The following is a 13078-nucleotide window of genomic DNA, read 5'->3' as shown; positions in this document are numbered from 1 at the left end:
ACCGTAATATCAAGAATGTTGATAATAAACTAGAAACAGAGATTCTAGACTGCCGTAATGTTATGAATATTGGTAATAAACTAGAAACAGAGATTCTGGACTGCCGTAATATTAAGAATATTGGTAATAAACTAGAAACAGAGATTCTAGACTGCCGTAATGTTATGAATATTGGTAATAAACTAGAAACAGAGATTCTGGACTGCCGTAATATTAAGAATATTGGTAATAAACCAGAAACAGAGATCCTGGCATAATATTAAGAATATTGGTAATAAACTAGAAACAGAGATTCTAGACTAATGTAATATTAAAAATGTTGATAATAAACTAGAAACAGAGATCCTGGACTGCCGTAATATTAAGAATATTGGTAATAAATTAGAAACAGAGATCCTGGCATAATATTAAGAATATTGGTAATAAACTAGAAACAGAGATTCTAGACTGGTGTAATATTAAGAATGTTGATAATAAACTAGAAACAGAGATTCTAGACTGCCGTAATGTTAAGAATATTGGTAATAAATTAGAAACAGAGATCCTGGCATAATATTAAGAATATTGGTAATAAACTAGAAACAGAGATTCTAGACTGGTGTAATATTAAGAATGTTGATAATAAACTAGAAACAGAGATTCTAGACTGCCGTAATGTTAAGAATATTGGTAATAAACTAGAAACAGAGATTCTAGACTGGTGTAATATTAAGAATGTTGATAATAACCAGAAACAGAGATCCTGGACTACCGTAATATTAAGAATATTGGTAATAAACTAGAAACAGAGATTCTAGACTGGTGTAATATTAAGAATGTTGATAATAAACTAGAAACAGAGATCCTGGACTGCCGTAATATTAAGAATATTGGTAATAAACCAGAAACAGAGATCCTGGCATAATATTAAGAATATTGGTAATAAACTAGAAACAGAGATTCTAGACTGCCGTAATGTTAAGAATATTGGTAATAAACTAGAAACAGAGATTCTAGACTGGTGTAATATTAAGAATGTTGATAATAAACTAGAAACAGAGATTCTAGACTGCCGTAATGTTAAGAATATTGGTAATAAACTAGAAACAGAGATCCTGGACTACCGTAATATTAAGAATATTGGTAATAAACTAGAAACAGAGATTCTAGACTGGTGTAATATTAAGAATGTTGATAATAAACTAGAAACAGAGATCCTGGACTGCCGTAATATTAAGAATATTGGTAATAAACCAGAAACAGAGATCCTGGCATAATATTAAGAATATTGGTAATAAACTAGAAACAGAGATTCTAGACTGGTGTAATATTAAGAATGTTGATAATAAACTAGAAACAGAGATTCTAGACTGCCGTAATGTTAAGAATATTGGTAATAAACTAGAAACAGAGATTCTGAACTGCCGTAATATTAAGAATATTGGTAATAAACCAGAAACAGAGATCCTGGCATAATATTAAGAATATTGGTAATAAACTAGAAACAGAGATTCGAGACTAATGTAATATTAAAAATGTTGATAATAAACCAGAAACAGAGATCCTGGACTACCGTAATGTTAAGAATATTGGTAATAAACTAGAAACAGAGATTCTAGACTGGTGTAATATTAAGAATGTTGATAATAACCAGAAACAGAGATCCTGGCATAATATTAAGAATATTGGTAATAAACTAGAAACAGAGATTCTAGACTGGTGTAATATTAAGAATGTTGATAATAAACTAGAAACAGAGATCCTGGACTGCCGTAATATTAAGAATATTGGTAATAAATTAGAAACAGAGATCCTGGCATAATATTAAGAATATTGGTAATAAACTAGAAACAGAGATTCTAGACTGGTGTAATATTAAGAATGTTGATAATAAACTAGAAACAGAGATTCTAGACTGCCGTAATGTTAAGAATATTGGTAATAAACTAGAAACAGAGATTCTAGACTGGTGTAATATTAAGAATGTTGATAATAACCAGAAACAGAGATCCTGGACTACCGTAATATTAAGAATATTGGTAATAAACTAGAAACAGAGATTCTAGACTGGTGTAATATTAAGAATGTTGATAATAAACTAGAAACAGAGATCCTGGACTGCCGTAATATTAAGAATATTGGTAATAAACCAGAAACAGAGATCCTGGCATAATATTAAGAATATTGGTAATAAACTAGAAACAGAGATTCTAGACTGGTGTAATATTAAGAATGTTGATAATAAACTAGAAACAGAGATTCTGGACTGCCGTAATATTAAGAATATTGGTAATAAACCAGAAACAGAGATCCTGGCATAATATTAAGAATATTGGTAATAAACTAGAAACAGAGATTCTAGACTAATGTAATATTAAAAATGTTGATAATAAACCAGAAACAGAGATCCTGGACTACCGTAATGTTAAGAATATTGGTAATAAACTAGAAACAGAGATTCTAGACTGGTGTAATATTAAGAATGTTGATAATAAACTAGAAACAGAGATTCTAGACTGCCGTAATGTTAAGAATATTGGTAATAAATTAGAAACAGAGATTCTGGACTGCCGTAATATTAAGAATATTGGTAATAAACCAGAAACAGAGATCCTGGCATAGTATTAAGAATATTGGTAATAAACTAGAAACAGAGATTCTAGACTGGTGTAATATTAAGAATGTTGATAATAACCAGAAACAGAGATCCTGGACTACCGTAATATCAAGAATGTTGATAATAAACTAGAAACAGAGATTCTAGACTGCCGTAATGTTATGAATATTGGTAATAAACTAGAAACAGAGATTCTGGACTGCCGTAATATTAAGAATATTGGTAATAAACTAGAAACAGAGATTCTAGACTGCCGTAATGTTATGAATATTGGTAATAAACTAGAAACAGAGATTCTGGACTGCCGTAATATTAAGAATATTGGTAATAAACCAGAAACAGAGATCCTGGCATAATATTAAGAATATTGGTAATAAACTAGAAACAGAGATTCTAGACTAATGTAATATTAAAAATGTTGATAATAAACCAGAAACAGAGATCCTGGACTACCGTAATGTTAAGAATATTGGTAATAAACTAGAAACAGAGATTCTAGACTGGTGTAATATTAAGAATGTTGATAATAACCAGAAACAGAGATCCTGGACTACCGTAATATTAAGAATATTGGTAATAAACTAGAAACAGAGATTCTAGACTGGTGTAATATTTAGAATGTTGATAATAAACTAGAAACAGAGATCCTGGCATAATATTAAGAATGTGGTGAAACACTAGAGAAGGAGATCCTTGTAATTTCTTGTTATTAAACGTAAAGTTACAAAAATAAAACTTACCATATTTTCCACCATATCTTCAAGTATCTTTTTGGCTTCCATCACTGCATCTTCATTTCCAGTAATCCTGATTGTTTCTTTATTCTCATCCTCAATTGTCGGAAAAACAATCCTAGTTCTTGTGTTTCGTCTCACCTTCCATCAAGTAGTGCATCATTATTAACAGCATTGAAATTATTAGAAGCTTTATGAATGTGTTATCAGGAACTTCAATTTCTCATGTCCCTAATCAATAACCAATAATATTATATAATACAAGTCCAACTTAAGTGCTGATTTTTAAACAAATGTGTTACAGAAAACCACTTTGTACCTAAGAAAACTTCCTGATGAGACAAATGACAAAAGGAATGACATACAGAAAGCATAAGTTTAGATGCCATATTCCTAAAATTATTGATACAAAACACCACACTATAGAACATTTACCACAAAACATAACATCCTACATTGCATTTACTTGCATGAATATTAAGCTTTTCTTCACAACTTATTTCAATGAGAAATTGTCCAGGGGTTCAGTTTTCCATCAGTGCCCACAGAACATCAAGATATAAACATGTAGTAATAGTTTCTATCTCAGTGATGACGAGAAAACCCAGTTGTAGAGAAAAATATATATGGAAACCAGATTCACAGAATACAAAAAGTCACCTTCGCACGTTTTCGAACACTGCAAATCAAATAAACACGACATAACCAAAGAAAACATTCAAATACTAAATAAAGAAACAAACGTAAACAAACCCAAAATGAAAGAAGCCTTACTTATACAACAACTCAAACTCAAAATAAACCAATACAAAGGAACACCTTTATACCTATATTAAATATATATACATATACACACACACACACACACACAAACATCTAACCATGCCCTATACATTCCTACACTCAGTTACACAACCCCCTTAAAACATGTGGTCAGCTACCTCTTTCTTTCTTTGTGAACCTGATGATGACCGAAGAAGGTCAAAACATTGTTCGCTCCTCTATATAAAAATTTTCTCAACCCAAACAAACCATTTTTACATGTATAGTTTTCATCTGTACAAAACATGCTTGAATTTAAATTATAACAAAAAAATGTTTCTCTTTGTAACAGTTGAATTAGTTTCTAAAAATTTGTTAGCTGTAATTTATCAGTGTTTATGTGTATCACACCTTCCTGTGTATCAACTGTAGTTTACAGAAAGGTATACTTTCGTGTATTAAGCCTATCTATGGATAACACTAAGTCAGTCTTTAGGCCTTGCTTTCAGTGGGTTTTATTTCACTATGACCTAAAACATTTAAAATTTTTGCTTTATGCATGTGAAGAAGAAGAAAAATATTTATTTTCTCTCAGAAGATCACAAAAATTCTCTAAGTTAGAAGGTTCATTTTCTTCAAACTCAACAAAATAAGAAAGACCAGAACTGACTTAATAGAAAGAGTCAACAATGATTCAGTTTTCACACTTGGCAAACAATTTTTACATTGATACAAGTGTTGACTTTATTTTGTTTATTTATTTTAAATATGAATGTTTAGAATGTATGCTTATAAAAGTAAACTAACATCCAGGGAGGTCAATCTGCTCAACGATACACATGTGCATTTTGTTTTTCTTTCATTTCATTTAATCTTTCATAATGAAACATTATTTCTTTACTTTAATTTTAGGTATTTTACTTTCAATAATAGTGTTGTGGTATTGCTGTCTGATATCTAGATGTCCATCAAAGGCAGCAAAAGCATGTAATTAAGACAAACTTCTAAAAACGTATTCTTACTCTCAACTGAGAAAAGATGTTTAAAAAGAAACAAGTCTAAAGAAAAACAGAACAGAAGAGGAATTAACCTTCAGGTGTGGGACAGGCACTGAAAACCAGGTCTGATGTTTATCTATCCATAAATCAGTCAGTATGTACGTGTAATTAATTTAAATACCAAATTTTTAAGTCTCAGAGAGAAAAAACTAAAACTGTAAAATATATACTTGTGAATACAAAATCTGTTTTTAAAATATCTAACTTAAGATTAAAATAGTGTTAAACAAATAACAAAAAAAAAAAAACACTGAATGAAGACATTGTCTGGACATGAATAAATGAGGAAACTGCATGAAGTATACTGAAGATTGGCTATAATCATTTTTTTATTTACCTTTTTAATAGTAAGCCCTTTTCTTCCAATCAAAAATCTGTGGTACTCGGGTTTGACTTTCAGTTCTACTGTGCATCTAGACTGTTGCTGTAAGAAAAACACCAGCTGATCTTCAGATAAATGTTTATTTCTTTACTCTGATACACAAACTTCACTGCATTCTTACTTCTATTTCACAGATTCATTAATTATCACAATATTGTCATACTAACTCTCATTACCAATCTTATCTCTTTCACTGTAACATATACAGGGTGAGCCAAAAGTAGGTGGACAGCATTTGGAATAGGTTTATGTATCGGTTATATTAATGCAATTGTATATTATAACTATGTTGCAACTATATTATTTGTGTTATATAATTACAATTTTATAATTACATTTGTTTTAATTTAATCTGTTTTCTTTTTTTTTTTTTAGATTGTTAATAGAACCCATAATGTCAAATACTTTAAATATAGATAAAAGAATATGGGTGTTAAAAGAGTATTGGAAATCTCTTTTAGGAAGGAAAACAATTTGAGCATTTGCATTAATAAATAACATTTTATTTTCATTAATATAATTGTCTTATTACATATAGTTGTACGTATATGTGATCTCTAAATAAATGTTTTTTTACTGTCCACCTACTTTTGGCTCACCCTGTATAAACAAACAACCTTTAAAGTATTAAGCCTATTTTTACATACACATAGGATGTATACAGTGTTTTACATAACATTTATAACATGTCCTATAAAAAAGAAAATAAGAGAGAAAATTGAGATAACCATCCAAGAAATATTTCTAACTAGCTTGCATTTTACAAGAAAAAAACAAATTTTATTTTACACAATCAAAACAAATTTATTTATTTTATTCACAAATGATATGTTTGTTTTTGACAGAAGAGCAATGAGATAATTAAGAGGAGGTAATTAATACCCAATTCTACATAAAATATCTTGAATCACAGCTTTTCAAGATATCTAAACACAAATTACTTAACATACAATTACAACCAAAATATAAAATGTATTCATAACTTATAAAAACCTATAGCTTGTGGTAACTAAATGAACTTTAGAGAGCTACTTAACATAAGCATCAATCAACTTTGAATAACTTATTTCACACAAGAAAAATGAATGATGATCTAAAGTTTGGAAAATCCAGAGCATTAAATGAAGAGATTATTATATTCTTTTTTTAAAAAACAGTATCCTCACTATAGATGTAACAATACTGTTAAGTTTTATGTGTTTTATTTAGGGACTCTGAACACTTAAGAGACAGATTCAAAAGTATCCTCTCATTCTGAATTTGTCAAGTGTTTAAAACAAACAGTTCAACACTAGCTATTCCTTGTGTTAGTTAAGGTTTCGAATCACTGTTTACAAACTTAACTGTAGAAAAAACATTTATCTCTGCCATACTTTTTCATTTATAGAGAATGAAACTAGACAGATGTTTTTAAACCATTTTTACATTGTTTGATGATAAAATCTCATTTTATATGCACAACATGAAAATCTATCAGCAGACTGATGAAATGAATGTATGTTCTAGCTTTGCTTCATAGTGTGCTAACCTGTTTCTGTGGTTCTACAAAACAAGTTAGTTACAGTCCTGTTCAGATTGTTTTTAGTCAATGTTTTACAGAAGATACATTTATAACACTTTTGTGTTGTTTAACAGTGTTGAATTGGTTAATGAATCTATCCAGTTTTTAAATGGTAAACATCTCAATACAAAATTTACAGTTGAAGATTTAAAAAAAATCACAAACTATCCTTCTCAGATATTCCTGTCCTAAATAATCACAGTCTACTCTCCACAAAAGTATATCAGAAACTGACATTCACTGGACTTTATTAACATTCCACTCCTTCAATCCATAAAGAAAACTCTGCTACAGAAAGCCTTCAAAAATATCAGGAAATCAAAACGTTTCAAAACATGAAATACAACAATCAGAAAAAGTTGCTTTCTGTTATCCTTCCTAAACAGAACAATCCACACAAAAACTAAATATCCAATCTGTTGCTACTCCAAAGAAAACTGTTACTTTAATCATATCCTACTCGAACACTATTTCACACGATTATGAGAAAGATTAAAACAGCTGTATCCAGAAGTTTAGTTTAAAATGTCTTAAAACAATCTTAGCTAAAAGGACTATTCAATTTTAAATGGCCAGGTGGTTAAGGCCCTCTACTCTTAATCCAAGGATCACGGGTTTGAATCCCCATCACACCAAATATGCTTGCCCTTTCAGCCGTGGGGCATTATAATGATACAGTTAATCCCACTATTCATTAGTAAAAGAGTAGCCCAAGAGTTGGCAGTGAATGGTGATGACTAGCTGCCTTCCCTCTAGTCCTACATTGCTAAATTATGGATGGATAGTGCAGATAGCCTTCGAGTAGCGTTGAGCGAAATTCAAATCAAACCAATTTTAAACACAAACAACATTCCTTAAACACCTCATTAATGGTATATGAATCTGGTGTGATACTGTAAAGCTAAAACCTATAATGCTAGTAGCATTACCAGCCACTCTTTAAATTATGAGAGATTGAGTCCACTGCCATTTTCTTCCATATCATCTCCTAAATCCCTGAAGAATTCTGATTTACAATGGTAGAATTTTTTGCCATTAAACTAAGAAAGTCGTTTCTTAATGAGAAGCATCTTTGATTGTGAAAATGTAATGAAAGAATAAAAAAATAAAGTTTGACCACTGAAGATGAAGATAAAATTTAGTGAATATAAACCTAAATTAATCAAGTCCAAGTCTCTTTTAAAAACTCTTTCAAACAAGTATGTGTAGCAGATACATACAAGAGAAAATTACCAATAAGAACTGATATAGTAAGTTTCAATAATAAAATATTGAAATATTGGTCTGATAACATTCATAAAACTAATCAGAATTATTACAAAACCAATTTGAATAAACTTCAGTTTCATATGTACGGTAATATTAAAATCACACTAAATAAATTCTTTCATAGTTCACAAACAATACAAAATTTAAACAGAAACTAGGTCTGACATTTCACACATAAAAATCAATCCAACAGAAAAGGATGTGTGAAATGTTGAAACTAGTTTCTGTTTAAACTTGACATTGTTCTGTTAGTGTGGATCTAAACTTTGTTACAAGTTACTTTAAACAATATTGTGTATTTTCCTTCATAGTTTGTCTAAACATTAAAAATGGTTTATTTATCCTGAAACCCTCTACAAAACTAATAAGTTTATTAGTGAACATATAACATTTTAAGTAAATACTTGTGTGTGTGTGTGTATTAAATACCAGCAACAGTATTCACACAAAAAAAAAACAACTTATTTACACAATTAAATACAATTTATTTACAAAATGTATTCTACATGTATTATTTAACTTATTTAAAACCACTGGAGAACATTTATGGTTGGAAATGTCATTAATACTGAGTAATTCCAACTGTTCTAATAACTCATTTTGTTCTTTATTGGCAAGGACATAAGAAATGTATATTTAACTAGTTCAAAGCCAGATTGATTTTTTAAAAATTTTGCTCCATTCAGTAGTTACTGATAATTAAAAGTAAAAAGAAACCCGTGTTACTTACAAATTGTTCTCTTACATTATCTTCTATGTTTTCTGTATCATTCACTGTTTCCACAGTTTCGAGATGGGAGTTAAATCCTACAGTGAGAGGAGACCGGACTGAAGAAGACTGATAGCAGCCAATGAACATGTTTTCGTTACCTCTTCTCATCATAATCTGTCAAGATTAAACGAGTAACTATCTGTTTCTGGTTTAAAAAATAATAAAAACCAGAAATATTATTGTGCAAGAAATTATAATTTCTCAATCTAGTAAAGTAGAATCTCACAGTTTTTGCATAATATACTTGAAGTACAAATTAAATAAGACAAAACACAATCCTCTTATAATAAGATTAAGCCTGATGTTATACTTACAATAAAAATTACAATTGTATACATAATTACCACATAAACAACTTTTTTTTATTATATCAGTTACTATTGTTACAAAACAAGTTAATATATTCTTAAGAAATACGTTTTATAAAAATGGGAATTAACTGTAGCCAAAAAGACACATTAGACATCAAACCCTGGATTTTAGTATTGTAAGTTCACAAACTTGCCACTGTCCAACCAGATACAACCCAGAAATAGCATTCAGAGCAAGAGTACCCAAGTGATGAACTAATGTTTTCTCATTTTTACATCATTTTCTGCTTTTGAACAATGGTATATTCGAGTCATAGCACTGTATTAACCATCTGAATTATTTCTTTGGTTATTTTTATGTAACTTACTTTTATTACAAACTAAGTGAAGAAAATAGTGAGAAATGAATAATACGACAAATAAGTTCTGTTACGAGTTTGAAGTTGTGCATTCGAATCCTTAGATTTGTCTTTCAATCATGACCAAATTACTTACTGGAGATCTGACCATTTATATAAACACACTTTCTTTCGTTTTGAAACATATGCAGTGTAGGTTACATGGTAGAAATTGTTGTATCATATTTCATAATTCAAGAAGTCAAATACTTTCTTAAGTATTTCCAAATTTTGTATTTTATAGCTGGACAAACAACTATTAAAATATCAGCCAATTATTATGTTTTTTAAATCCTAAAATGCTTGGTATCCAAAACATGGAAAAGAAAAATACTTCTCTTTTAAAACAAAAGTCTCCTGCTATGACAAATGCATAAACTTCTCACACACACACACACACACATATATATTACACAACTTAATGATAGGTAGGTATGGGTGTTAAACAATGAAATATCAGTCATAAAAACTACCTGTTGTACTCTGCATAATTTTCATTTAATGTTAAACTCTGAACATAATTCCAAAGGATAATAATACAAGATACTTGCTGCTATCACTTCAGAGACACAGAGGTGGACTCAACAAAATACTGGGGTGGGCTAGGTGGTATCAGTACTATACCTCCTGAAACATACATACTACTAAATTTAGGAAGTGAACCAATTCATCCAGCATTTTTTGTTGGCTGAAGGAGCTATAGTTGAGATTAACATAATTTTGAAGTAGATCCAGTCCCAGTAAGCATCTTCCCTCTACTACCTCTCTTGATTGACACTTAGCTTCCTCTATACATCTCTTAAACACATATACTGAACATTAATTTGAGAAACAATTTGTTTTACGTGTATTTAAGATTAGAGGAATTTTAAAAACTGATCCCCTAAAGACTAAAACCTAATTTTAAAATTTCGTTACTTACATGCTTTTGTCTGAAGTTCAGCAAGTAATCCTTACAGCTTTTGACATTATCTTTCATTCCGATTATTGTTACCACATTAGGTCTGAAGTCAGTGATGCTACCAAACTCGAGATCCACATCAAACTCCTCCATGATTTTCTTCATGATGCACCTTCTGGTGCCAATCAGTCGAAAATGGAAGCGAAAGTTAATTATTACTTCCTCTGTAGCCATCTCTTCCTAGATTTAAAAAAAATTGAATACATACATTATTAAATTTAACAGGAGAAAGAAAAGATGTCATTAAAATAAATGTCAATAATGATTTTCTTTGACAGCAATTTTCAATCAAACATTAATACAAACTTTCAGCCTGTCTAAGTACAATTCCCATGTATATTATTAGGTAAATAAAGAAATACAAAGTATGTACTTAATATTATTTCATGATTCTGATTTATGAGTTTGGAGATGAACACAATGTACCATCATCAGCTAAAGTTTTATGATACAACTATTTTCTCTATTATATATTATTATTCTGGAAATAAACGTTAACAGAGGTCTGAAAAACTCCCAGAACCCACATCTCCATGGCAACTAAAATATTATATATCTAGTATTAGCTCCCATTTTATTCGTGTATAGGGCCATGCTAAATAGAATTTAAGTCAAGAACAATTTTATTGTTCTTCAGGACCTAAATCAAACATTGTTTCAAAGATTCTAATGTTGATTTGTTTGAACTTTGCACAAAGCTACACAAGGGTTATATGCACTAGTTATCCCTAACTTAGCAGTGAAAGACAAGAGGAAAAGCAGCTAGTCATCACAACCCACTGCCAACTCTTGGGATACTCTTTTACCAAAGAATAGTGTAATTGACCATCACATTATAATGCTCCCAAAGTTTAAAGGGCAAGCATGTTTAGTGAGATGAAGAGTCACCCTCAGATTGCAAGTCAATCACCCTGGCCATCTGGCCATACTGGCGCTCTTTAATGGTGGATTAAACACTTCGTATTTTTTTGGGAATGAAGTGCTGAGATTGCACTTCGTACCATTAACTTTACACCATTTTGTTTATCTTCTTTCTCTCAATTTAACCAATCACTGCACATGTTTAGAATTAATTAGACAAAACCAAAGGCAGTTAGTTCATTCAATACTATTAAGTCATTGTTGATATCATGTAATTATTTAGGAATCACTCATTGCTGTGAAAGTAAATAAATACACACTAATTCCTTGGTTATCCATGATTGTCCAAGAAAAGCAAAAAATCTTGGATAACGGAAACAGCAGATAACTGAAGCACAAATATACATCACTAATTAGACCACTGTTTAAATTAAATTTTTCAGTACACTTAAGTTATCTATTTTAAAATATCTTTTTTTTACCAACATTAAATCCATTTTCATGAAAAATTATGAAGGTTGTCCCAATTTGATAAAAAAAAAAAGACAATAGTCAGTTATCACACTCGATTTCACTAACTTTTGCGAATTATACAATTCCAAATCTACTTTTTCTCCAATGACATATCATTTTTTGATTGCCAATTTCTGTTTTAGAAAGTTAATTGCTAATAGTGGTTAATTTCTCCTAAATTTTGACACTTTTTCCACTATAGACACAAAAGTGCATTCACAAAATGTCAACACCTGTGAAAAAGTGCAAATCTGTGCTTAAGAACTATTACAAAAGTATTTGTTAACACAGACAGAAGATACCAGTTACCTGTTGGGAAGAGAACAATACTTAACTAAGTGACACCATAACACAACCTGAATGTTCGTCTGTGGTTACAAGGAATCAGTCATGCAGCAGAGAATGGTAGATGTAAACCAAATTTGATTGAATTGTTTAAGAAATATTAATGTCTGTTTTACAAGTTTTTGTATACTATGTCTTTAATCACTAGTCAAATAAAGTTAACCAATCTATAAGTATTTTATATTCCTGTTTTAAAAGCAGGTAAGACTAGGTTTGAGCCAGCCAACTTAAAATTTGATTGCATGCCAAATCCTGGACTCGAAATCCACAGATATCATGCAACACCTGAACTGTTGCAACTAAAATTATGAGCAACAACTTATCAAAAGCATGTAAATTATTGTCTAGCATTGTAGTGGCACAATTATTTTGAGAAAATTTGGGGAAAAGAAAAACTGCAAATAATAATGGATCATGGATAACAAGGGTGCAGATAAGAGAGGCACTAAAGTAAGTCCCTTTTTCTGGCACAAACAGTAATTATGTTAGGTTAGGCACACCTGGTTCCTAGATATTTGTTAAGGCTTAACTGATGAGTACAATTTTCAACACTTT

At 30.2% G+C, this 13078-nt stretch overlaps 1 protein-coding gene across 7 annotated transcripts in view; it reads right to left on the bottom strand.

The window, feature by feature from the left end:
* The window catches only part of LOC143254259 (vigilin-like), a 53116-nt gene that overhangs the window by 16017 nt on the left and 24021 nt on the right, over nt 1-13078 (bottom strand). For all 7 annotated transcript variants that reach the window (XM_076509125.1, XM_076509120.1, XM_076509124.1 and 4 more), the window contains exons 14-17: nt 10766-10984; nt 9093-9248; nt 5488-5574; nt 3337-3471 (exon numbers count right to left, since the gene is read on the bottom strand). In XM_076509125.1, the coding sequence (XP_076365240.1) occupies nt 3337-3471; nt 5488-5574; nt 9093-9248; nt 10766-10984 (597 nt within the window). The remainder of the gene's footprint in view (nt 1-3336; nt 3472-5487; nt 5575-9092; nt 9249-10765; nt 10985-13078) is intronic.

This window comes from Tachypleus tridentatus, chromosome 6 (genome assembly GCF_004210375.1).
Source record: "Tachypleus tridentatus isolate NWPU-2018 chromosome 6, ASM421037v1, whole genome shotgun sequence".
NCBI lineage: Eukaryota > Metazoa > Arthropoda > Merostomata > Xiphosura > Limulidae > Tachypleus > Tachypleus tridentatus.
The sequence above is the reverse complement of the archived record's forward strand: the minus strand, read 5'-3'. Positions and strand labels throughout refer to the sequence as shown.